The sequence below is a fragment of the Lissotriton helveticus genome, chromosome 7 (genome assembly GCF_964261635.1).
Source record: "Lissotriton helveticus chromosome 7, aLisHel1.1, whole genome shotgun sequence".
Classification (NCBI taxonomy): domain Eukaryota; kingdom Metazoa; phylum Chordata; class Amphibia; order Caudata; family Salamandridae; genus Lissotriton; species Lissotriton helveticus.
Window position 1 is genome coordinate 518,344,824 of NC_136068.1, and position 27,972 is coordinate 518,372,795.

The 27,972-nt window shown below is 41.5% G+C and overlaps 1 protein-coding gene across 1 annotated transcript in view; it reads left to right on the forward strand.

Moving 5' to 3' along the window:
- The window catches only part of LOC144768696 (uncharacterized), an 83,446-nt gene extending 57,910 nt beyond the window's left edge, over positions 1-25,536 (forward strand). The window contains exons 2-3 of the mRNA XM_078652557.1: positions 18,831-18,926; positions 24,878-25,536. Of these exons, the coding sequence (XP_078508683.1) occupies positions 18,831-18,926; positions 24,878-25,053 (272 nt within the window). The 3' untranslated portion in view covers positions 25,054-25,536. The remainder of the gene's footprint in view (positions 1-18,830; positions 18,927-24,877) is intronic.
- The last annotated feature ends 2,436 nt before the right edge of the window (positions 25,537-27,972 follow it).

Sequence of the window (27,972 nt, forward strand, 5' to 3'; positions counted from 1 at the left end):
TGCCCTGTTCCCATGATGCACTGGGCCAGGGTCAGACTAATTTGACTAATCGGAAGTGCCACGTTAATCCATTGCACCCTTTAATTATCATTTTGTCCAGAGTGGAACGTCCCAGCCATCACCAGAAGAAGGAAGTTACAGAAAACTGCTGATTTGGTAGACATCTGGGCTTCACCAATATTGGAGAGGCTCAAAGGCTAGGAGTTTGGAAAAAGTTAAAATATCATTTTTATCACAAAATGGGTTTTCTTGTGACAGGGTTCTAATGTGCCTTCCCTTCGCATTTCTAGCCGCATGTAGATGCAGAAATAAGGCTTGTCACTGGCGACTGGAGGGAATGATGGCCCTGCTCTTCAGTGTACTCACTGAAGGGAAAGAAACGTACTGAGCCTGCTCTCTACCTCCTCTATCTCCCACAAGGAGTATATAAACAAGCTTATCAGGTGACAAAGTTTGATGCAGCTTGAAGAGCGTGCTTTTTAAATCTTTTTACCACCCACATAAAATCTTCTGGGTCAAAAAAGGGAAATAAAAAAAATGCAGTTCTTGCACTGTGTGTGCAGATTGCTACAGATCCCGTTGGACTCCAACTAGTGTAAAAATAAAAAAAGTAACAGTGCGAGAGGTGGGCTGGAGGTACAGAAGGGGCAACAATCAATGGGATGGGAGAAACCTGGGCAACAAACGAGTGGGAAGGGTGGACAACAAGCAAAGCGACAGGAGGATTGTCGGCAACAAGCAAAAGAGCGAGAAGAAAAGGGGAAAAACATGCAGACTCACACAGCAGCCAGTTTAGAAAGGTATTTGTGGCAAAGGCTTCGGAATCCTGAAAATGCTCAAAAGAGTCTTCCCCTGGATCCCACTGGAGTGCAGAAAGATCCTGGTCCAGTCACTCTTGATGAGTAGGCTGGACTACGGTAACTCCTTGTTCGTAGGCATGGCCGAGTACCTTTTCTCCAAGCTCCAAATGGTGCAGAACGCAGCAGCCAAAGCCATATGCATGAAAAAGAAATACGACTCGGCCAAGAGCTGTCTGCGCCACCTCCACTGGCTACCAATGAGGCAAAGAGCCTCTTTCAAAATTATGTGCATCACTCACAGAGCACTTCACAAAACTGGCCCCCTCATCCTCAGAAATAGGATGCAGTTCAATGCGCCCACTCGGAACCTCCGCTCTCAATCCCTGGCTCGCGCAAAAACCTGCAGGGTAAAGAGAGCCAGGATGGGCGAACGCGCTTTCTCTCATATTGCAGCCGCCAAATGGAACGAACTACCTACAGCGCTCCGACTCACAGAAGACCACCTGACATTTAGGAAGCAGCTAAAAACCTTCCTCTTTCCTCTTCCCGAATAAACCCCCTCTTGGCTTCCATCCATGCTACTCTCACATTAGCGAGCATAGCGCCGTGATATCCTACCCAGGATGATTGTTAGCGCTTTATAAAAACCCAAAATAAAAAATAAATATGAACCCCTGCACTGCCATGTGAAGCAAGCACGCTAGAAATACGTGCAGCTTCGGGGAGAATTGTTTGTAAAAGCTGACTCACACAGCCGCCAGTTTACAAAGACTACGACCCCTGTGCACTGCAATGTAAATAAGGAGAACAGTATTGGCATTATTTTTGTTTTACAGTAGTCAGTGGCTTGGCCTTGCTGTTGGGAGCCCATACCCAGTGGTGCTTTTTCTGCAATGTAAAACAAGCATGCTTGAAATGTGTGCACATTAAATAAAATATGTCAAATGAGAAGATTACTTAAAAGGCGTTAGAGAAACGAAAAAAAAACATGCAGCTTACAAGCACGTTTGAAGTGCCTGTTGACACAAGGACAATAAATAAAAGACGTTGAACAAACAAAAAAAAAAAGATTAGAAGATAAACAGTAAACGCTGTGTAGGCAAACCTCCTAAAAGAAGTTCCACCCATCAAAGCGAATGAGAAAAGGAGCACTTGGGCCATGGGAAACTGATAAGAGAAACAGGCAAAGAAAGAACAGGAAATAGTATGCAACCTTCAATAGAAACAGAGGAAAAGTAAGTGGCAAGCACAGCAACAAATGAAACATAGGGCTGGATGTAAGCCCCTTTTAAGATATATTAAATGCAATAGATTTCACAAGCGCTGTGCAGGTGAAACCCAAAAATGACAAAGTAATGAAGTAATACTGTTAGAAAATATGCTGCATTATGTAGCCAAATTACCTTTTCTTGCTGCATATTTTAGTAAACCCTGACACATTGGCACTCACCTGTAGCATAATTTCAGTAGCCCTGCCTATAACTGTCTTTCATTTGCATGAGCGAGTCACAAATGTTTTAATTGTGCCCTGTTTTACTATTGTACTTTCCCTTGACTTCAATTGTAAATCTTGAATTTGAACTGCAATCGGCCCGTGTTCTGGGTAGTGGGAGTAGCTGCATTAGGTGGTGAAAGTCTTCCTGCATTAACGACCAGAGACGACATTGTTAGCTGGTGTGTGCTCTAGTTGTCGCGGGGGCATATGTATAAAAAGACATACGCTGCGTGGAGACGCAGCCGGTGCGCCAAAGGTGTGCCTAAGGCAAGCCAGTCTGCACCCGTCAGTGTCCCAGAAGCGGCCAGCACCAGCCATGCTGCCCATTTGGTTACAAAAGTTCAGACGTTCACGCTAAAATACAGCAGAACGGAGCTCCTGCAGCTTGCCCCTGCTAGAGAACACACCCCATGTTGTGTGGAATGTAACTTTAAGTTTTCTCAAGGCACACTGTCACAAGTGCAACAGGGAACGAGTGCACACGCCAAGCAGGGCAAGTGCATGGTTAAAGCAGCCTTAATTAATGCACAATTTATTCAGAGACATGCTCAGAACATCTTTGACCTGGTAGATGAGGAACTGCTTGACATGCTCTTAATCACCGAAACTTGGCTGACCGAAACCTCAAATCCGGTAACTGTGATGACTATCCCCAAGGATTTCAAGGTTATTAGGGTGGATCAGAAAGTGGGGAGGAGAGGCGGTTTAGCAATTGTGCTAAGGGAACAATGGGGCTGCCAGTGGAATGAGCTTGCGGAATTGACGAGAGCTGAAGCATTAGGCTTCTGTATCAACCGCTCTCCCCAGTATGCACTATCTGGAGTTCTGATATATAGACCACCGGGTCCAGCCTGCACGTTCTTGAAAGCTTTGGATAATGCTATCACTCACCTTGCTTTGAGATACTCCCACTTCATGATCCTAGGTGATTTGAATCTACAATTAGACAAACCAGAGATGGGGGAGGTGCCCGAGTTTATGGAATTCATGAACCGGCTAAACCTCAAACAATTTGTGGTGAAACCTACTCATCAAGGGGGACACATCTTAGATCAAGTATGCTCCAATGAGGGGATACTATTTATTTATTTATTTGTGTATTTTATAAAGCGCACAGCTGCCCCGACGGGGCGTCCCGGCGCTGATAGATCTGGAAACAGGGGGTGCAGAAAAGGAGGAAAAAAAGAAACGTTATAGGCAAAAAAAGATGGGTCTTAAGAGACTTTCGAAATACCGATTCTGTCTGGCAGGCACGGAGGGCAATCGGGAGCTTGTTCCAACACTGAGTGGCGCAAACTTCAAACGTTTTCCCTCCTGAATGAGTTCTTTTGAATCTGGGAGTGGCAAGAAGAAGTAGGGAATTGGAGCGCAATGTCCTGGCATTGTGGTACGGCCGCAGAGTGCTTTTCAAATGGGCCGATCCTTTACCCTTTGAAGCTCTAAAAGCCATAGTCATGGCCTTGAATACGCATCTCTTAGCAATGGGTAACCAATGCAGTTTGCGGAGATGTGGGGAAATGTGATGTCTGGCAGGAATTCTCTCCACCAGCCGAGCGGCGGCATTTTGGACAGTCTGGAGTTTATGACATAAACCTGCTGTGATACCAAGGTATAGCGCATTGGCATAGTCAAGGTGGGATGTTATCAATGCTTGGACCACAGTCTTACGGCAGTCAACCGGCAGATAGTTAATAAGCCTGTTTATTGTCTTGATCTTCGCAAAGCAGGATGCTGCTACTGCTTGGACCTGGGCATTAAAACTAAGATGGTTATCCCAACGAACTCCCAGATTCCTCACAGAGTCTTTGGGCGTGGGGGCTTAGCTCAGGTCCTCAGGCCACCACAGGCTGGCATCCAGAGGGGACGGTGAATTAAAAAACAGGATCTCCGTCTTTCCTGCGTTGAGTCTGAGAGAATTAGAATCCATCCATTTAGAGATGTCCCTTAGACAGGATTTCAAAGGATCAAAGGCAGAAGCAGAAGGTTCGTCAAAGGTGAAGAGTAGCTGAATGTCATCAGCGTAGGAAGTGGTTTTAATCCCAGTTTGCGCAATCAGTTTAGCCAGAGGGGTGAAGTAAACATTAAACAGGAGCGGGCTCAGGGATGAGCCCTGAGGAACTCCCCATTTGAGTGGTCTAGCGGGGGAGGTATAAGGAGAGGTATATACCTGCTGTGTGCGGTCGCATAGATAAGAAGAGAGCCACTTCAGCACAGCGCCGCCTACACCCAGGTCCCCCAGCCTTCTCAGCAAGATCTTATGAGAGACGGTGTCAAATGCTGCCTAAAGATCCAGCAGCACTAACACCGCCCATGACCCCCGGTCCAGCGTCCATCTCACCGAGTCAGCCATTTCAATCAGGGCTGACTCCGTGCTGTGGCCCGACCGAAAGCCATGCTGAGAGTCATGCAGAAGCCCATTGGATTCAATGTAATTCGCAAGCTGGGAGTGTGCCAATTTTTCCAGGATCTTAGCTGGAGCGGGCAAGAGAGAAATTGGCCTGTAATTACCAGGATTGTCTGGATCCAAATTGGGCTTCTTCAGGATGGGGACCAGGGAAGCATGCTTCCATTTGACGGGAAATCTACCCGTTCTCAAGGACTCATTCCAAATATGGTTTAGATAGGGATTGAGAAAGGCTGCCAATTTCTTATATTGTTTCGCTGGCCAAGGGTCGTTTGGTGATCCATATTTGCATTTGAGTAGTTCTACCATAGAGTCGGCTTCAGATATGTCTGCAAATTCTAACAGGGCAGGGGTCCGTAAATTATGAATAATGGGTTCCTCCTCCAGTTCATCACAATTGGAGATAGGGAAGGAGGTGTAAATATTCTCAATCTTTTCCTCAAAAAATTGCGAGAGTTTGTCACAAAGGGACTGGGAGGCAGGCTGATTCCGAATCAGCGCGTTAGTGTCTGTAAAGGATCTGACTATGCTAAAGATCTCCCTGGCGCTATGGCTAGCTTGTTTAATTCTAGAGGCCAAGTAATCCCTTTTGTGCTCCACAATCAGTGTGGGGTATTCCTTGAGGGCCGTCTTATAGGTAGCTTTGCTTTCCAAGGAATAGTTCTGCCTCCAAGATCGTTCAAGAATTTTACATGAGGCTTTTTTCTGACGGAGCTCATCGGAATACCAAGGTGCTGATGGATGACCTTCTTCCGATAATCTGATCGGGTCACTTTCTGATTAAATTTGCCTGGCAGACGTGGAATAAACTGGAACAGATCACTAATGAATAGATACTGAGGGGGAAAGCCTCTAATAAGATAGACCCCCTTTAATTCAAGAAGGACCTGGCCTTGTACACTAACGAGCTGTCTGGAAAAATCGAGGATGCTGCATCAAGCTGTTATCTGTGGACTAATAAAGTTGCTGAAGAGCTGGCTCCCTCCTTGCAGGATAGAGGAGGAAAAGTACTCCCTCTAAGCTCTGGTTTTCTGGTCCCTTGAAAATGGAAAGACAATTCTATAAGAAGTTAGAATGCAAATGGAGAAAGAATTATAGTTTAGAGGACAAAAGAGATCTTTAAAAAAAGCTCAAAAGAACTATTATGCGGCCATCCTAAGAGCTAAACACCTTCACTATGAGGAGCGCCTTGTTTTCTCTGGTAACAACCCAAAAAAAGGTTTTTTTATAGTCAAGAGTTTTCTGACTCCAGCTACCTGTACTCACTCCACTGAGGCTTCCAAGGAGTGTTGTGAAGAATTGGGTGGCTTTGTCTCCGCAAAAAGTCCAAACTATTCTAGGCGGCAGTAGAAAGCAGGACTAGGAGGATGATTCTCCCATCATTAGGAATTCGGCTATTCTCCCCAAATTAGAGGCCTTTGAAGCCATCTCCCTGGAGGGCTCCCCGATTGATGCTTGCCCCCCCAAACTGTTAGCAGCAGGAGCAGATGTTATTATCCGGTGACTAATAGACTGCTTAATTTATCCTTAGCAGTGACCAAGGTGCCCAGAGGTTGGAAACAGACACTGATTATTCCCCTGCTTAAAATCTTTCAGCAGATATCTCCTCACCTGCTAATTAATCAGGGGCATCCTGGATGTTGGGAGTAGGGCGGTACTGGTACTGCTGGATCTGTTGGCTGTGTTCATTATGGTGCCACAGGCCCAGCTATTAAACTGAGTGCCTGAGATAAGAGTGACTGGTTCAGCATGGAACTAGCTTAAATCCTTCCTGGAGGACAGAAGCCAACAAATCTGCCCCCCCTTCTCCCCTGCTCCTCAAAAATTGGACACTGGGGTTCTCCAGGGTTCACCACGGAGCCCCACGCTATTCATTATTTATATGATCCCATTAATTCAGTTAGCAGATAACTTTGTGGCAAAAGGTATCTCCTGTGCGGATGATACACAGGTGCTCTTTTCCTGGAATAAGGGGAGTGAGGCTCTCATGTAAAATCTTGTCTCACCTCAGTTTTCCATTGTTTAGCTAGGGCACAACTGAAACGCAATGAGGACAAAACAGAGATTCTTTGGGGACTTGCCTCCGCAGTTTTGGCTTTCATTCTGGCCGGATGATACACCCCCGCCGGCTGCCCAGGTGGACCAGTAAAAGATTTGGGGACATGGTTCGATGACAAGTTATCTTTTGAGCCTCAAATCAAAAGGCTGGTGGGAACCTGCTTTGGGATCCTGAATGCCCTAAATACATTTTTGAAGCTCTTACCTTTGCATGCTAAGAAAACGGTCATCCAAGCCCTGATTATGTCCCGCATTGACTACGGCAGTGCGCTGTACGCAGGCGTGCCTGGATATCTTTTCGGCAAACTCATTGTGATCCAGAATGCGGCGGGTTGGCTTCTGCTTAACCTCCCTAGGAGGACGAGTGTCAGGCCTCATCTGCGGGAGCTTCACTGGCTGCCTATTAGGGAAAGAGTGAAGTTCAAGACCCTGGTGTTGGTACATGCCGCTTTATATAGCAAAGGACCCTCCTATTAGAGATCCAGATTCAGCTTCCACAATCCGTCAAGGCCATTGCGATTCTTGAATAAGCAGCTGGTCTGTACACCCAGGATCCACAAACAGAGAGCTGGTGGCAGATCGCTTGCCCTGCTGGTTGTGGTAGATTGGAATCAGCTTCCGCTGGATTTACGATCTGTAAATGATCCGGGTCTATTTAAAAAGAAGCTGAAAACATGGTTCTTTAAATAAACTGTTTATGTTCTTGCCTAACCGTACTGTAGCTATTGCGCTGGGACACTCCTTGGAGTAGCTGTTCGCACTATAAGTGCTGTTAACTTAATTAAATTATCCCTTTATAAACCTTCTCTTATCTGTACCACTTTCCTATCCATTTGTCTCGCCACTCTTTACTTCCTTCTCTCACATCAGTCTCTCTCTGTCCCTATCTATCTGCGCTTTGGACTCCACCGGGGGTCTAGTTTTCAGAAATGTCTGGGTTTAGAAGTATTCCAAGGGTTGCAGCCTTGACGAGGTCCAAATACCACTGCCAGCTCAATTTTCATGATGAAAATGTGATGCCTATGACTCCATGTTCCCTTTCATGGCTTTTTCTGTAGCGGTTGATAGATCCACCCACCAAAGAGGGGTACCGTTTATTTTAGGAGGAGTGTGGGAAACACAGATTAGCCGAACGTTTGTTATTATCCATTGTAGATGTAAATAAAAGTTTATTAAGACCATAGTCTATTAAACAACAGTAATGCTTAACATTAAGGAGTAACACCTATAAACATACTTAACATAATTTTAATTTAATTTAAAGAGTTTTATATAGCACTGGCATGACCCGAGGTATCAGAGCACTTTACAGCAATGTCACAACAGTTATCAATAAACACAGTACAATATAAATAAAATTCGACCTCTCCTGCCCAAATCCATATGGAGTTCCGCTTGTTCTCCCAACATTGGATCATGAAAGCAAGATTCATTGCCTACTGTGCAAAAAACAAAATGGCCCACACCTCCACACTAAAGAGTTGCATCTGGACACTGATAAATAACCCCAGCACTTCCTGGAATACATTTTTAACATTCTGCTTGGACGCATTAGAAGCCCATGATCTATGGGTGAGCTCGCTAGCCATAGGGGTTGCCGCCAAAGCCCTGACCAAACAAGCAAAAATACTTTCAGTGAAACATGATGCACTCTCCGTGAAAAAGCTATCACATGGCAGCTGGGCGTCAAAACTCTATGATCTAAAAACCCTACCACACTACCTGTCATCCTCCATGAAGCCATCAGTGAAACACCAGTTAATGAGACTACGCTTTGGGCTAATCCCCCTGGTGGCGTACAATTATGAACGGAGGTACAAGGCAGATATGTCCTCCCAGTGCCGCTTCTGCAACAACGGGGAAGAAAGTTTAACACACGTTTTATGCATCCGGAGAACTTTACTCCCCCTTCGAACTTATTGATTGCGCCCCATATGGAGAATTCTTAATGTGCGGACATGCCAAGAAGCCCTAGAGGAGTGTTTGAAGGGGGACCCAGTGCAAATGGCTGCCCGTTTCGTAAAATTTATGACTAAGATTAACTCAATTCTACCGGCAGATACCACCCATGAACCTTTGCTGTGTCAGATATGAATTTCGTTTCTCTTTCTTTTAAATTGAGAGCAGAAAGTGTTTTTTATGTTCTTTTTTGTATGAATTGCAATGATTTTAATTAATTGTGCAAAATAAATATATGGTTAAATACAGCTGTGAGAGTCGTTTCATTATCATTCAGTAATAATACAATTTTGAACTGTGGAGATGAGTGTCAATTCGTTGAGTAGGGATCACTGACATAATATCGACGACACAAATATCGAGATACACAAATATCGAGTCAAAAATATCGATTGACAAAATATCGACTCCCTATCTTCAAACAGGTAAGTACCAAAATATCGACTCCAAAATATCGACTTACAAAAATATAGACTGTCAAAATATCGATTTTTTAAAATGTCTTAAAATTAAGTTAAAACTAATATAGTAATACATATATTTAATATAAACTTAGAAATAATTATTAAAAAAATATAATTTTAATAAATAATTTATATAATTAAAAAAATTATATCACCAAAAATTACACACACACATATATATATATATATATATATATATATATATATATATATATATATATATTTAAACATATTATTAAATAAACATATATAACATTTTAGAAAATGTTTAAAATTTATTGTTACAACTATAGTGAGTTCAACATTAGCAAAAGTGTTGGATAGCGTAGAGGTAAAATTTACTACTCCCACTCCAGTGGGTGCAACAGTAGGGAAAGCGCTGGATAGCGTAGAGGTTAAAATTACTATTCCCACTCCAGGGATGTATGACGTTACAACGCATACTTTTACAACGCCTACCATTACAACAAAACTTTTACAACGCAAAAACTTTTACAACGCATACATTTACAACGCAAGATTTTACAACGCATATACCTTTACAACGCATACCATTACAACATAAGTATTGGTAAGTATATAATAATTTTTTGAATATAAATTAATAAAAAATATTATAATATAATTTAATATAATTTAATTTTATTAAATAAATGTAATTTAAATGTAATTTTACTTTATTTTTACAAAGTACCCCTGTACCCCAAAAACCCAAAACTGACCCTGAACCCTAAAAATACCCCTTTACCCATAAACTGAAAACTGACCCTGAACCCTAAAAATACCCCTTTACCCGAAAACTGAAAACTGACCCTGAACCCTAAAAATACCCCTTTACCCAAAAACTGAAAACTGACCCTGAACCCTAAAAATACCCCTTTACCTACAAACTGAAAACTGACCCTGAACCCTAAAAATACCCCTTTACCCCAAAAACTGAAAACTGACCCTGAACCCTAAAAATACCCCTTTACCCAAAAACTGAAAACTGACCCTGAACCCTAAAAATACCCCTTTACCTACAAACTGAAAACTGACCCTGAACCCTAAAAATACCCCTTTACCCCAAAAACTGAAAACTGACCCTGAACCCTAAAAATACCCCTTTACCCAAAAACTGAAAACTGACCCTGAACCCTAAAAATACCCCTTTACCCAAAAACTGAAAACTGACCCTGAACCCTAAAAATACCCCTTTACCCAAAAACTGAAAACTGACCCTGAACCCTAAAAATACCCCTTTACCTACAAACTGAAAACTGACCCTGAACCCTAAAAATACCCCTTTACCCCAAAAACTGAAAACTGACCCTGAACCCTAAAAATACCCCTTTACCCAAAAACTGAAAACTGACCCTGAACCCTAAAAATACCCCTTTACCCAAAAACTGAAAACTGACCCTGAACCCTAAAATTAAAATATTGATCAATTAATCAATTATAATTAATTACCAATTATATTTTAATTAATTACCAATTAATAATTAATTAACAATTAATTTTTAAAAAATATCAATAAATAAATTAACATATTTAATTAATTATAATTAAATTACTTCCCACCCTATTCCCCTATAAACCCACAACCCGCTACAGAAAATAAATTACTAAAATTAAAATATTTATCAATTAATCAATTATAATTAATTACCAATTATATTTTAATTAATTACCAATTAATAATTAATTAACAATTAATTCTAAATTATTATCAATAAATAAATTAACATATTTAATTAATTATAATTAAATTACTTCCCACCCTATTCCCCTATAAACCCACAACCCGCTACAGAAAATAAATTACTAAAATTAAAATATTTATCAATTAATCAATTATAATTAATTACCAATTATATTTTAATTAATTACCAATTAATAATTAATTAACAATTAATTCTAAATATATATCAATAAATAAATTAACATATTTAATTAATTAGAATTAAATTACTTCCCACCCTATTCCCCTATAAACCCACAACCCGCTACAGACTTATATTACACAAAAAATAAAAATTATTATTAACTTACCTTAAATTCGATATTTTTGTTGTCTATATTATGTCTAGTCGATATTATGTCCATTCTATATTTTTGATTCGATATTATGTCCATTCTATTCGATATTAATTTTCTCTAGTCGATATTTTTGTTGTCTATATTATGTCTAGTCGATATTATGTCCATTCTATATTTTTTACTCGATATTCTGTCCAGTCGAAATAATTGACTCGATATTATGACTGTACACCGTTGAGTAGATCTTGCGGGAGAGGTGCATATAACTAGGGGGTGTTTCCATGGTGCAATTTGTTGGTTATTTCGCGGAGGGATAAAGGTGCCGGTTTAAGAGGACATCCTAATACAGATACTGCATACATGCAGTATCTTCTTAACCTAAAACTGCCTTTACAAACATTCTTACCACACAGGCTACATAAACAAATTGCATATTATAAATCAGCCAGATTGCATCACTTCTTGATCTACTGCCATATTTCCAGAAAATCAGTTTTAATAACGAAAGTCCCACTGAGGTACAATAAACGTACAATATATAAGCATTAAAATTTCATCTTCCTAGGCCACTTGTACACTGCCCATCCCCACACACTAAATCGTGTACCTTGTCAGGACATGCATATAAAAAATTAAAACCTATTTGAAATTTCAATAGATTCGCAAGCATTTGAGGATTAGGTAGCTCCAATAGATATGGGTACACTAAAGAATCCTGCCAGGATTCAAATAAATATAGTGAAGAACTCTTTGTAACCAGGGGGCATATTTACAAGGGAATTGTACCAATGGAACTTCACTTTTTCTGATGTTCCGATGGCGCAATGCCCTCACCATATTCACAAAATGGTGTTAAGCCACTTTGTGTGGTTTAATGCCATTTAGTAAATATGGTACACTTTCATGCAGTTTTCTACGTAAAAGGGGCGTGCAATGGGTGTTGCTGTGGCCGTTCCACTGCAATACCCATTGCTTTATGACGCTGCCCTAGATTGACATGGATCTGTAAATCTGAGGCAGCACCAAAAACTACCGCCATGCAAAAGAAGGCGTTAGATTGGTGCATCAAGGAGAAATACTTTGATTTATCTTCTTTTTTCCTTTTTGTATGTGTGCTGCATTCTGCGAATTAGAGTGCAAGTTCATTTTCTAGAAGATTTTAGAACTTCCTTATTTCCAAGTCTACTCAATGTTTAAAGGAAGCATTGCCAATATGTTTAAATGAGGATCCTTCCAAGGATGCCCCTCTTCTTCATGTTCACCATGTTCTCTACCATCCTAAAAGCAAAACTAAACTGAGCAGAGAAATGCAGAAGGAGGAAGATAGACGTGATTCTGGAAGTTCTATAGCTATATAGCTAGATCCAAAACGTCTTGCTCTTTTTCTAAATTACCATTTCTATTAATTAAGGAGAGTTCATGAGGGATGGATGCGTCATGGTCACAACACATGGATGGTGCAAAGGGTCTGTCCTCATTTTTGCTTTAAGGATGTTTTCCTACAAATGTCCTTATTGATGAAGCTAAAGGAACAACTGGGAAATGATTTGGGAGAGGGCACGCTCATCTGGAGGAGAGTCAGTGACACAAAAGGAGTTCTGTATGACCTCATCGCCAGAAGTCTAATTTTTTGCCCTTTTACTTTTCCTCTACTTCTGTTTCGCCCTTACTTAGAGCTCCTAGAATCTTTCCAAGCCGTTTTTTCTTTAAAAAAAAAAAAAAGTAAGCCGCTTTCTTTCCACTTACCTCCTTCCTGGTCTTCAAATGCAGCCGCCGCCACCACCTATGAAATCAATGAAGTTTTAAATATGTTTGCTTCCTTAAATAGTACCATCACCTCTCAATGTTCAAAAGGCACACTAGCAAGAGAGAATCACAAGGAGGACCGAAATGAGATCAACTCTCCCACCACTCCAACGCCCTGCAGCTCGTCTGCGATCCTAGATCCTGGGCCTGCGTCTCAAACATAGGACCTACAGTCCAGCATGCATGCGATCAGGCTGATGAGTGCATGTGGGCAGGCATGAGCACGGCCATCGAGCACAACAGGAGGAGTGTAAGATTGGAATATGAAAAAAACAGGAGAATTTTTATTTTTTTCATTTTTTGCTACCAAATGTAAGCCAGTGTGCAAGAAAGAATGTATTTTTTCAAAATGACCTCTGAATCCCCTACGAATGGGTAAACCCAAATTCTGCACAAATAACGACTATTACTTAACTTTGTATCTTGGATACATTTTAAAATTGCATAGGTTTCCTGCATACTCATTTATCATTCATTATATGTTACCATATGAATTAAAGCATAATTGGTACACAATAAAAATCATTCTCCGCTTCAGCTCAGTTGTTTGTTATGGGTATTAAATGTTTTTGGACAACCAACCAGCTCTACATATCATTTTGACCAGAAAGGTCTGACAGACATTAGAGTAAATTGACAATCGAGCCAAACCTTGCAAATTACATTTTTGTCAGCTATTTTCATATGTCCTATGGTTTTACTTTACTGTTGAGTTCATCAATCAGCTAATGTGGGAAAATCATGAGCAATCCTCACAAATGACTCCTTGCTAAATTTGGAATTCTGCCTATATTAAAAAAAATGCACAGCTTTCACCCATTGGGGTTCACACCTGGTTCCATCACAAACTGCAAGTAGGAAAAAACTGCAAAAGATAGGAAATATCTACTAACACTCAAAATAATTCAAAATCCGTGGGGAAAAATCTGATTTAATTTTTAGAAAACATTTTATTCTTCAGGAGCATTGTTCCCATTTTTCTATCCCTTTTGGATATTTGCCTGGTTTCCTCCAGGGAAATCCACAAACCCTGGATTTCTTTAGAATCGCTTATATTTGGCGAAAAATGGATGTAAATTTGTACTAGTTACTTTTTGTAGGAAAAGAATTATGAAGGCATAAATACAAACTGGCCCTAACACCAAAAAAGAGCTCAGCTTTGGGGCAAGAAAAGCCTCAACAAGTAAGACATTGAAGGCCCAAAACCACAGCTATATTCCACAGCTGCAGGCCTATAATGAAGGCGAAGCCCTTTAACAACCATTTCAGCCTGAAGCAGACAGGCTATAAAGCCATTAGAACATTCTACCCACTAAGGACAGAATGATATAAATTAAAAAGGGAGAAACAGAAAGACAGAAGGGGGATGGGAGCACACTGCCTCACATGCCAGCACAGTTTTCCCCTTTGTGTTATTTTGAATGCAGTTCACAATTAGCGCTTTCTTGAATATTAGTAGTAGTATTTCACCAAAGTTGGTGCAGGTAATGCTGTTCATCTCCAGACATGTGCTTCTGGATTTTATCCTTCATCAGTAGAGATCAAAAACAAATTTTATCAGGGGTTACTGAGAATACTGCCATAGTCCTCTCAGGTCTCAGTACCTCAAAAGAGACGCACAGGTGCATCTCCAAAAGCTCGTCAGCTCACTGGCTTAAGGGATGCACCGGTGTACCTGTGACCTTTGAAGACTTGGGCAGCATTTCAGCAACCCCAGAAAACTTATCTCTGCTCTCTACTACTTCTGCTCTGTACGGGTGAAGGGCTAAACCCAGAAACACGTGTCTGGAGATAACAGCACTACCTGCACCAATATTAGTGAAAAACAACAGCAACTTTGAAGTAAGCGTACTGCATTTACCAGAATGCAATGGGATGAACTATGCTGGGATGAGAGGCAGTGTGTTCCATCCCCTCCTGTGTTTAAAAGGCTCCCTTGAGCCAACGAGCTGACGAGCTCACCTGGGATGCACCTGTGTGCCTGTGAAGTGGTACTGTGACCTGTGAAGACTTGGGCAGTATTTCAGAAAACCCAGCATACTTTTCTCTGCTCTCTACTACTTCTGCTCTCTACTGATGAAGGGCTAAACCCAGAAACACGTCTCTAGAGATAACAGCACTACCTGCACCAACTTTGAAGAAAAACTCAACCAAATTTGAAGTAAGCGTACTGCATTTACAAGAATGCCATGGGGTGAACTGTGCTCAGATGAGAGGCCTGGTGCTCCCTCCCCCTGTGTTTAAAAGGCTAATTTGAGCAAACGAGCTGACGAGCATACCTGGGATGCACCTGTGTGCCTGTGGAGTGGTACTGTGACCTGTGAAGACATGACCAGCATTTCAGAAATCCCAGATGACTTTTCTCTGCTCTCTAGCTCTCTACTACTTCTACCCTCTACTGATGAAGGGCTAAACCCAGAAAAATGTGTCTAGTGACAGAATCAATACCTGCCCCAACTTTGGTGAAAAACGACAGCAACTTTGAAGTAAGCGTACTGCATTTACCAGAATGCAAATGGGGTGAACTGTGCTGGATGAGTGGCAGTGGGCTCCCTCTTCCGGTAATGAACAGAAAAACAAAAATTGGAATGTTAAAACATAAAGTATGACCAGCAATTATTCGTCCTGAGCCACTTTAACGTCTTCAACAGAACTCTCAACATTCCAGTGTTCTAATATAGCCTTATAGCACGCTGCCGAGAGCTATACCAGGCGAGTGTCTATAACAAGTGTGAGTCCTTTAACAACCAGTATAGCCAGAGGCCGAAGGACTATAAGGCTATTAAAACATTCCACCCACTAAGGATAGAATGTTCTAAATTAAAAAGGAAGAAACAGAAAGGCAAACATTGGAATGTTGGAGCTCTAGGCTTATACCAGCCATTATAAGCCCAGAGCTAATCCATTTTTTTCAATGTAGCTCTGAACATTCTAATGTTTTAATATATAATACAGTAAACAAACACAGGGTAGCAGAGGGTCATTAAATAACTGTCTCAAAAATATGTATCTGGAACACGGAGCACTCACCTAAGGAGACCTAACCTCAAAACTACGTATAAATACGCTGTCTGGGTGTGAAGTATCTTTCTTGTATGGAAAAATACCCATCAGTTGCCGATCCTTGACGCCCTGTTCATCATCTGGGTGCTTCCACACCGGGAAGACAGGTGTTTTCTAACCACTGGAGACAACCGTTCTCACTACAGTGGAACCCAGTGGAAATCAACTGGTATCAGGGTGTGAATGGACAACTGTAGAGCAGTGCAAGTGAAAAGTGAAAGGAAGTGAACTGTGAAATGAACAAATAAAATTGGATAGTAGAAAGGAAAGAAACTTTATTATAGCCTTAATACTCCCAAATACTTAAAATGCGTGCGAAGATAGTGGTTTCAACAAATAACCACTAGTACTAATGTGTGGAAACTATCACCTGGGTATTTAGTAGATCTCCGGACGTCCTTCTGGGCTGTCACCTCCCCGAGACAGCCCAGAAGGACGTCCGGAGTACCGACCGGAAGTGCGGGGCTCCATGTACCTGAGCTGTGGCCAGGTGGGGTGGAGCGTTACTGTCCTCTGAATGAGAGGAGAATGAAGTTCTACTAAATACCCAGGTGATAGTTTTCCTTTTTTACACTATTTATTGAGCAGTCGCGATTATGGTCCTGAAGAAAGCAGCAGGATACCTTTAGGCTCCAACTAAGTCTGCAGAAACATGTCGACCACACATTAGTACCAGACAGCGTATTTATACGTAGTTTTGAGGTTAGGTCTCCTTAGGTGAGTGCTCCGTGTTCCAGATACATATTTTTGAGACAGTTATTTAATGACCCTCTGCTACCCTGTGTTTGTTTACTGTTTGATTAAGGGGCTGTAGCGGTGTGAGGTCGGTAAACATCCCCTTGGGCCCTCCTCTCCCTTGCTGTTTTGTATTAATATATAATACATCATTGGCTATCAGATACACTTCATCAACTATTGCTCAACAACACATTTGTATTGTATGAGCATATTAAGGATTTCACACCCAAGAGCCCCAACGTGAAACAGTGTTCCTCTTCAGGGGACCACCAGTTGGGAGTGAATACTGTGGGGCTGTAGTAGTCGGGCTGTTCACATTTGGAGTGTTCACTATGTCATGCTGTGATGTGTATATGGAACCTTGTTGTGGCGGGATTCTACCCGAGCCAGTGATACTGTGGCTGGCGAACAGAGAATCACACTACATCTTGTGTGCGTTCAAATAAAGGTTTTCTTTGCATTTTAAAGTTGTGTGGAGGTGTCACATCAACAGGGGCCTATTCAGAAATTGCACTTTGTAGTACGTGAAGTAGTACTACAGTACTATTACTACCATTCTACAAAATGCTAGTCACAAACCTGTGGGTGAAAACTTCCATCTCCGCTTCCCCAATTTTATCTATGTATACATCCCCCCACCAGTGGCAGAGATCTCCACACACATAAGCATAGGTTTTAGTAGAGAATGTGCAAGGGATAAGTGGGAGCGGCTGGAAAATGGGGGATACTTACACCTCAATGGGAGAGGCTTCCAGATGGTAAGGAGAGGTTTAGGGAGGGACATGCAAATACAAACACTGACTCCGAAAAGAGTAAGCCCATTGGACTTCACACACTCGACTTAACACAGCCAAAAAGGTCACAAAACAGTACTAAGTGTACTCCAGTTCATCCTTGGAGTAAGGCCAGCACCATATATGGCCACTGCCACCTACACACTCCTGTAAAAAAACGAATTGAGGCAGAAAGTTCAAATAAAACCCCATAGGAAATAATCTTAATTGAATAAAAATATTTTGACTTATGAAGTCAATAGCTGAAGGCCATTGGTGAGTCCCAGTCTTGTTTTGAGTGCTGCCAAATAGAGGTTTCAGTTATTCTTATATATAATTAAGTACATAATATAGTAATTCAAAGTTCAATAATTAACTTTTTTAATTGAAAATTAAATTAAACTTTTAAACTTTTGTAAAAACGTAAAAAGAATTAAAGTACTGTATGAGGTTTTCAATGATTTTAAAAAAGTGTTTAGAAATAAAATATATTTTAAGAAATGAATTATACAATGCATAATTACAATAATGTGTGGTAACATTTTATTTTTATTTGTTCTAGGTTTTCAATAAAAAAATGTAAATTGTTTACATTAAAATTTACATTACACGATTTTTAATATGTTTTTAAGTTTAGTAAACTTTAATATTTGTTCCTATATTAACTATATGGACGTCCCTGTCCCGGTGGTAGGTGTTTCTGCCTACATGTGAATAGTTACTTGAAATTATTTTACACTTGTTAATTCTGCGTCAGATGCTCCACCCCTAGAATCAGGAGATTGAGTTATGTAAGGCTACACTCTGGAGTAGCTTTACACTGGGGAACGAGGAATAGCACCAACAACAAAAAGTGTATAGTTACAACAAAGTTTAGTAGTAGAATTACTCATGAGTAAATATGCCTGTGTAAATTTACCTTTGTGAGTAGCGCCCTGTAATAAATCTGTTACCAAAAACAAGACATACTTTGAGTGGAGCATTTACATGGTAGTATTTGTCCAAAACAGACAAAGATAAAGTGGACACAAGAACCAGAATTCTGAGAACAGCCCTTCACTGTAACCTGACATATGGCTGACCTCCCTACTGTCTTGTCAGAGTAATTAGACCATTAGGAAATCCACTGATGTCAATGCAGCTCAAAGGTCTTGTCTCCAGGCCATTGTCTCACTGCATTAACTTCACTTAATGTACCAAGACAGCCATTAATGGACTAACTCCCCATTGTACTTTCCATATTTACAGCTTCAGCTTTAAAATGCTTCACCAAAAATGGGTACGACAGTACTGTAACCACATGCGCGGAGCAACAGACACAATGCCTCTACGTACAACTGCCGTGTAAGTATGTTTCATCATAGACCTTAGCCTTGCTCTCTCCCCTAACCACACCTTGGATTGACTTGCCACAACATGAACAGAATAATTATAAGTGGGCTTCTGTAACAGTGCTCGCTCCAGTGCTTAATTTGTGACGGTGGTTGCTGGTGGTGGGCACTGGCACTTATGTTGGGGGACCAAGACATATATTTCATCATGAGACTTTGACCCCGAGCAAAAAAGAGAAAGGCATAGAAGGGAGAAAGGAGAAGGAGAATAGCAAAAAACTGTAACAAAAAGGGAGAGCGCAGGGATGAAAAACAACCTGTAAGAGTGAGATAAAGGGACATTGAGTGCACTTTTGCACGCTTCTTCGCATTACGGGGTCTTTTCTCTTCATATTTTGGCAGGGTTGTGCTGATGAAATCTTTGTGGGCAAAACAACTCGGGTGAGTGTTTTTTCTTGTACAGCAGATAGTCCCCATGAAGATGGAAACCCTTGTTTCCTCCTAGTTGGGTTTCATGATTTTCTCACAATGCGAGCCTTAACTACCCCCGCCCCCAACACCTTTTGCAGTACCATAGACTCTACTTAGACCCTCATTGCCAGCTGACCTGATGTAGGCAGAGAGAGATAGGGGACATGCGGCCAGATTCATCAACGTAAGGAATTGCGAGTCCTTAATAGCGAATGTTAAGGATTCGCTATTAAGGACTCGCAAAACGGGATTCATGTAGGAATCGCAATTGAATTTGCGATTCCCACTGATTCCTTATTTGCGATTAGCTAATTGCTAATAAGAAATAACTCCCCATTCATTCCTATGGGCCTAAAGGCCCATAGGAATGAATGGGGAGTCATTCCTTATTTGCGATTAGCAATTAGCTAATCGCAAATAAGATTGCGATTTCAAGGGTGCCAGGGGTGTCCAAAGGACACCCTGTAGCACCCCTGAAATGTAATCTACATTGGTGTTGCGCACACACATGTCCAAACGACATGTGTGTGTGTAACATGCAACTTAGAAAAATGCATTTAAATGTATTTTTCTAAGTGTTCACTATTTACCACGAGGTTTGACCTCGCGGTAAATAGCGGCCCAAAATTGCGATTTCGCAATTTTAAAATGGTTCATGAATTGCATTTAAGGAATCTCAAATAGAGATTCCTTAAATGCAATTCCTCGCAAATGTGCGAATTCTTTATTAGCGAAATTTGCATTTGGGATGATGAATCCCAAATGCAAAAATTGCACTCTCAAAGGGCCAGATTCTCAGAATCTGGCCCTTTGCGAGCGCAATTAAGCTGGATGAATCTGGCTGATGGAATCTTATTTCTGGGTGGGACAGGGGTACTTAAATCCAGCCATTCTTGGATTTGATTTGGCAATAATTTGGAAAAAGGATGCAGAGCCTCACTTACGGGATCCTTTTCTACAGGTTTTACACATATCCAGGGCCAATTCTGCTAATATTTACCTGCTCTGAGATGGTGATAAATATATGTGAGGGGCAGTGCAGGTTGGGGTTGTTTGGCAGGGAGTGTGGAGGGCACCTGGAACAAGGGGAGGCTCTGGCTTATTTTGGGGGCAGTGTTGTCTGCTCCCCCATGGTCCAGAAGGGGCAGTGGGTGCCCAAGCTACATCTGTGCCCATTCCCCTGTCCCTCTTTGCCAACCGGGTGGTGGGGGTGAAGCAGTATAACACTCTAGCCACCTCGTAATGAGGGTCTATATCTCCAGCTTGCCTGCACTCTATTTCTCCCTGTTTTTCTCTCTCTCTCAATGTCTGAATTGGTTTTATGATGTTATATTGAAATAGATATTAAAGACATTTCAATGCATGCTGCATTAGCAACATGGTACTTAGAAACTGAGTCAGAATAGGGCGGTAAACCTATTGTTGCCAATAAACAGGACAACAAGACAATCTCTATTCTCAATTATGGTGGCCAAACAGAATTATTTGTAGCCTCTTGGGTGGCAAACAACCTGCCGGCGAATCCTGCTCCTTTTCTGCCATTGGGCTTAACAAGGATGCAGTGTCAACTTTGCCAGACATATTGGCATATGGCTTCTCATTCTAGCATATCTAGTCCAGAACAATGCCTGATAAAGTTAAAACCATGATAGATCTCTATGGAAAGTGTGGCATACTGCGACAAACATACTGTCCGTAAACTGGGAAATCCCAACGCATATGAGGAGACTAGATAGGTGAGTAATGGCAACCTGCCCCCACTTTTCTTTTTGAGGCGCACTCCCAGTGTCCGCTGATAAAGTCCGAATTTTCACAAGTTTTCCAGTTCACTGGCATTGTCAAGATTTCAACAAGGGGTTCAGAACTTAGTAGCCCCTCCCTAGGGAGAGATAGGCACCTTGGGAAAAAAATGTCCACCTATATAGCACAGAACTCAAAATACTGCAAACGTTTCACGGGCAATGTGGCAGAAGACATATGACATTTTGCCAGCAAAACACTTAACCGGCCTCTTAGTCGGAAGGCCAATCTTTCCTCTCCATTATAACATTGCATCTATCACCTTATTTAAAGATTGGGTTCATTCACTGTAAGGCTAGGTTGGAGGCCTACTCGCCATATTTTATGTCCCGTTTTTCCATCTGTTGACATGCCATACACTCTACCTCATGTCGCGTCTCAACTTTAATCTCACAGCATGGTTACCCTCCAGGCCTTTCTGTGCTTAATACATTTGTTATCAACATTTAGAGTGGTCTACACCAACAGCAATGGCTACTTATTATGACACTGAGACCCAGTAAAATACTAATAAAAACACAAATGTTTTGCCCTAAAAAATGCCAGACCTATAGTGTTTATCAGAAATTGGTACTCTTTTCCTCTTCCACCGGATCTTTTGACTCCCATTTTTAGGTGTGGCAGGTGGGAAATTGAACTTTTTCACAAAGCTTTCGCATCTATCTACAAGAAACGTAGAAGGCCTCTGCTGCGCAGTGAATCATATTCTACTTTTCATTGGCCCACCTCAGAATGGCTTTCTTGTTGATGGGATCTGAATTCGCACCTTGTGTGCATCTGCAAACAAGAAGCCACTCTTCAGTGTGACAGACCTATTGTGTTCTGGCACAGGGAATCCTAGCAATATGCCTGCTATGATACAGATGATTCAACGGCTAGCACGAAATGGAAAGTGGGTTGGATAAGGACCACTCCAAGCACCCAGGACTGGTTCTACCCCTATCGCTGCACTTGCATCCCCACTGCACCACCACTCCCCCTGCACCCACCTCTGCACTAAATCACTGTTTCTTCAGCACTATCACCTTACAGAACCACACTGCAGCACACAAAACTGCACCACAAGTTCCAGATGTGATCCTGCCCAGCATTACTACCCCTACTATAAGGCTCCCACCCCATGCCTGAACAGATTCCTAATCTCACAACACTTCATTACCACTTTCCCACTGCACAGCAATATATTACTGCCTCCCACCTCTGTCCCATAGTGCACTACAGCATCACTCACCACCATTATATCACTCCAAAGAGGCACATTAGAGCAATACCGTACTACCATCTGCTAGCACTCTTCTCACACTACTTAGCACTTCAATTCAGCCCTACTCAGAACTCTCATGTCCCCTTCTGCAACACAGACCCACCTCAGGTCACCACTATAGAACACCAGACTACCATCTGCAACAATTAAATGCACCTCCACACTACTTCTTCCACACCACTGTAGTATCATCCTTTAACACCACACTTCTGCCATAGTACTACACATCAACCCATACCATGTCTGTGAAGCCTCCAGGACCACACTAACACCAACACAACAAATAAATACCATCACTCTGCTGCCAACATTACCGCAATACCCCAGTAACTCTTCAGCCAATACTACTTCACAACACAACTATATGTTACACTGCACTAACACACCCATGTACTATTGCAGCTAGTGTCTCTCAGGCCATCATCTCACCACCACCCCTGAGCACCACACAGCCTTACACATCTTGCAACTGCTACCCTCATTTCCATGCTATCCCTTCCACCACCACAGAACCATCTCAAGAGCACCACACTAACACCAGCTACCATGGCACTGACACCTCCACTGCCACACGATCACCCACCAAGCACCATTTATTTTGCCAGTACATCAACAACTCCATTGTTCCACCTGCATACTTAGTCTGCTCCAACCAAAATTGCACTATCACCATACAGATAAACGGCTAGATTCATCAAAGACCCGTTTTGCGAGTCTTTAATAGCGATTCATAAGGAATCGCTATTAAGGACTTGCAAAACGGGATTCATGTAGGAATTGCAAAAAATACTGCGATTCCTACATGTTCCTTATTTGGGATTAGCAAATTGCTAATCGCAAATAAGAAATAACTCCCCATGCATTCCTATGTGCCTACAGGCCCATAGGAATGAATGGGGAGTTATTCCTTATTTGCGATTAGCAATTTGCTAATCGCAAATAAGGATGCGATTTCAAGGGTGCCAGGGGTGTCCAAAGGACACCCTGTAACACCCCTGAAATGCAACATTACAGCGGTGTTGCGCACACACATGTCCAAAGGACATGTGTGTGTGTAACATGCAACAGAGAATAATGCACTAAAGTGCTTTTTTCTATTTTTTTCGCTATTTACCACGAAGTCTGACTTCGTGGTAAATAGCGGGCAAATATTGCGAATTCGCAATTTAAAATTGGTTAATGAATTGCATTTAAGGAATCTCAAATAGAGATTCCTTAAATGCAATATCTCGCTAAAATGCGAATTCTGTAATAGCGATTTTTGCATTTGGGATTATGAATCCCAAATGCAAAAATTGCGCTCGCAAAGGGCCAGATTCTGAGAATCTGGCCCTTTGCGAGCCGATTTTCCTTTCATGAATCTAGCTGAAAAGTCCCCACACCCATTACTACACTGACTTCTATCACCACATTACCAGCCCAGCACTGCTTTCCACCCTCTTCCGAGAGCACTATACTAACACCCTATTGAAATTCTCACTTTAACACAACTATACATAAAAAACAAAATTCTTACAGAATTTGTTTTACTGGTGAGGTCAGACTTATTGGCTTTGGCAATGTTTATTTAGACATGTTCTCCTTTGTATGTGACATTCACATCTCAAGATTATGCAAAGAAACATTTTCATTAAAGGAAATACTTCATTATTTTCCCCACTCAAATGAATACATTACTGATGTTAAATGTGTTCTCCCTGTTTATGTATTCCACGTGCATATAGTGCAAACTGACAAACAGAAAACATTACGTGCCTAATTTAGAGTTTAGAGGACAGGGTACTGTGTCACAAACATGATGGAGTACTCTGTCCACTAAATTGATGGTCTGCCCAACTCATTTAAAGAAAGGTGGACAGTCAGCTTTCCGTCGACAGAGGCCCTGTGGCTCCATCCACCGAAAGCTACATCCGACACCCTTCGGAGTAAAGCTGTCGCACTGCCCACTCTAGTCAGAGTGGATGGTCTGGTTTTTTTTTCTATCTGCATCACCATAAAAAATTGGCAGGAATGGACAGAAAATAATATTGGCGCCACACCCTCTGAGAAAACTCCCAGGGTGTCGGGTTTATTCGTTTTATTTTACATTATTTTTAAAAACAAACTCCCATTGTGCTTGAAAAACATTTTTTTTTTTAAGTTTGATGATGCTGTCAAAACTGACGTCGTCCATCGACCAACGTTTTTGTACTTTGACTGCAGTTCCTATCAAAGTAGGAAGATGGTGATCTCTTTATTTGGCAGATGGTAGTCTGTCAGGGTTGTGGACCTCTGCCTCCTGATGGACAGAGTACCATCTATTTAGCTTTAAATCTCCTACATTCTGAATCTTAAGGCCTGAATGTATTTGCTGAATGATATTAATAAAAATGGGATTCACTTACCTACTGATGTCTACCAGGACTAATGTTTCTAAATTGCACCCTCAGCCTCTGTGATTCAAGCATGCATGACAGTTCAACAGTGTGCTGAGTTGCTGGATGAAGTCACAGCCATTGGATATCCAGGAAAGTGCTGCTCTGAAGATCTCTGCAACCGGAATGAGCAAGATTTTGAGACCACCACCCAGACCACAACTTCAGCATTCCTGGATGGACCACAGTGACACCAAAACGGTCCAGACACTGTATCTCCAGCATCCTAATTGGAGTAGGGCATAACTTTGAACCAAGTCTGTGCCTTTTTTTTTCTTTCAGCAGTGCCTTGGAATTTGGGAACGTTGTTCCTCATTCTTTTATAACATCTTTTCTTATGGTTGATGTTCCTCACACAGCCCCCTTGTAAGGCTGGGAGTCTGCACTACTGCAGAGTAGACAGTGTCTCTTGTCAACATATGTACTAGCCTCTAAGGAATACTTTGAGTGTATAAATGAATGCACTTCGGTATTTTGATAAACTTTACTTATGTTTAGAAATTCTACTGACGACAGACTCGCCAACCACTTGTCATGCTGCATGTATACCTCTGTCTTCACTGCTCGTCGAGCTAATAATGTTGTGAGCATCGGTTTATTTTGTGACAAAATATCCAACAGATAAAAATGTTCATGCTGTATATACACTAAAATAAATCAGTATTATATGCGTAGCAGAATTTGCTTGTCGGTCAACAGCGGAGCATACACACATGTTAGTTGTTTGTGCAGAATACTGTCAAAACATTCAGAATTTATAAAGTTATATACTTTATCAATGCTCATTACATCCAGCAAATTAACTGTTTATAAGGATAAAAAGTACATTTATTAGGTGCAAAAATACACAGTTTTAAACAAGAATGGAAGCATTCATCATAAGAGTTCTGGCAGAAAGACATGCCCCCATCATCAAAAAAGAAACATGAACAATGTACCTAAACCTGAACATTATTTTCCAGACCCTCCCTGGCACCGACCTATTTTCTTAAAGCACTCTTCGGCCATCTTCTCAGACATAAAATAATCCACAGAAGCAGCACTAGACTTGGAAAAAGAAGTCAAATCAAAAGACTGAAGGGCTCATCTGTGTACCTTTCTGCCCACAAAATGGTTTCCTTACACTCTCTACACCTTTCAAAAAAGAGAATGGTCCTTTGAAATCAGTGCCTAAAATATATCTTCCCACAGGCCACCAAGTCGGCATAATCATGCCTTTAGGCTCAAAAATAGGAATAACCACAGGAGGTAACCCATAAACCCAGTTGAGGACTGGGTGACTTTTGTGTAACAAGCAACACTGTCTCAACAGGTAATATTTCTAGACGATTAGATAAGATGAAAAGATCAATTGCGACAGAACAGAAACAAGGGAATAAAAATTGTTATTTTTTGAAAATAAAGTGGTCTACATTGGGAATTACAGATACAAATTGGAAATGTTATATCAGCACTGTTACATTATATGTAAGTGTAATACAAAAAAAAGTGTGCACCAAAGTGCTTGTGCAGGAAGTGAATGACACAAGTGAACATGTGACAAAGTGCAAGGAGCAGAAAAAATGGTACAGCAAATGTTGTTTAGAAAATGGTTACAAAACATGGAAAATGAGGATACAGTTAATGATAAAAAAGGGAAAGAACCAAGAACACCAGAAAATGCTCTGAGTGGTTGACAGTGTTTCAACCTGTTTGCTTTTCAGGTCATCATCAGGACCGGATTACTAATGACTCTGTTGGTGCTGTATAAATAACATTAAATGAAATAAGAAAGGGACAGAATGAGGATGATGAAGGTAATGTGGGGTTGGGAAGGGGAACAATAAAGGGGAGAGGGTATTTTAACACATGGAGTGGAATCATATCGACTTCCATGTAAAGAACAAGATGGTAAGTCATGACACAGGTTGAGTTCTGAAAGGGGAAGGAAAAGAAAATGAGTGGGGAAAGCGCAGTGTGAAAAGTGCAAGTCAATGGGGGGGATTGGTAAAAACCGTGGAAGGACCCGTGAGGGCATGGAAACTCAGGCGGCTTACCTACTAAGTCAGGTAAGTCCATCTTTACACTCTTGACACAAGGCCACAACCCACCTGGTACACTGTATGGGGCTCTCAGTGCTGCATACCTGGGAAATATGCATACTGGGACTGCGCCGTTATGATAATAAACACAGAGCCACAGACCGGTTTCTTGGCCTAGGTACTTTATTAGCCAAGCGCCTTATCACTTGATAAAGGAAATCCCCCACTCCCCTACACACATAGCATGGGAGCGCTCAGGGACTGCCTGGGCTTACATAGAGAGTGTCACCCTTCACTGATAAAAACACACTGGGTTAATGTAAATTTCACTTGGCTAACAACTGGGACACTATACACACAGACTTTCAAATGGTTGCCCAACCGCCAGAGGACTCATGGTGATCTCTCTACTATTGGTCACATGTCTAAGTGAGCATACTGTTCTAGACATCAGCTTTGCACAGCATGCCCCCTCAAATGCGCCACAGTGTTACCGTGCACCCTCATTCTGATCACCACATTACACAATGATTTTTTATTTTTTTTACAACATATATTATTGAGTTTTCATGGTACATTATGGGCCATGGCCCTCTGTATACTTTTGGAAGGCACAATAAATCAGGAGTACCAATAAAGACATGAAACTGTAAGTCCTGCGTAACCTGCAGGTAAAACAACAAAAACATGGCACAGATATTCTCAGATCCCATGAGGCTCAGCAAGTCTGAATGACACACAATAGGTTTTTGACAATTATTCCTTAAATACGCTGGTTGGGTGCAGCTTCTTTTATAGTTTACCAGAGTTGATATTTCGATTGTATTTACATTGTATATACATTGGGGCCGAACTTAAAGTACAGGGTTCCCCTCCTATTCGGCTACATAATATCTATCATCCCCCTGGTCACCCTTTGCCCTTTGTGAAAGAATTTTCTGACCTTCTTTCCCAAGCCTCGATTTCCAACTCCAAAAACCTCTTCCTCGGAGATGTTAATATTCACTGGAACAATAAGGATGATCCCTCGGGTAACATCCTCAATGACGTTACTGACTTGAACCAACTCTGTCATTTACCAACACATTC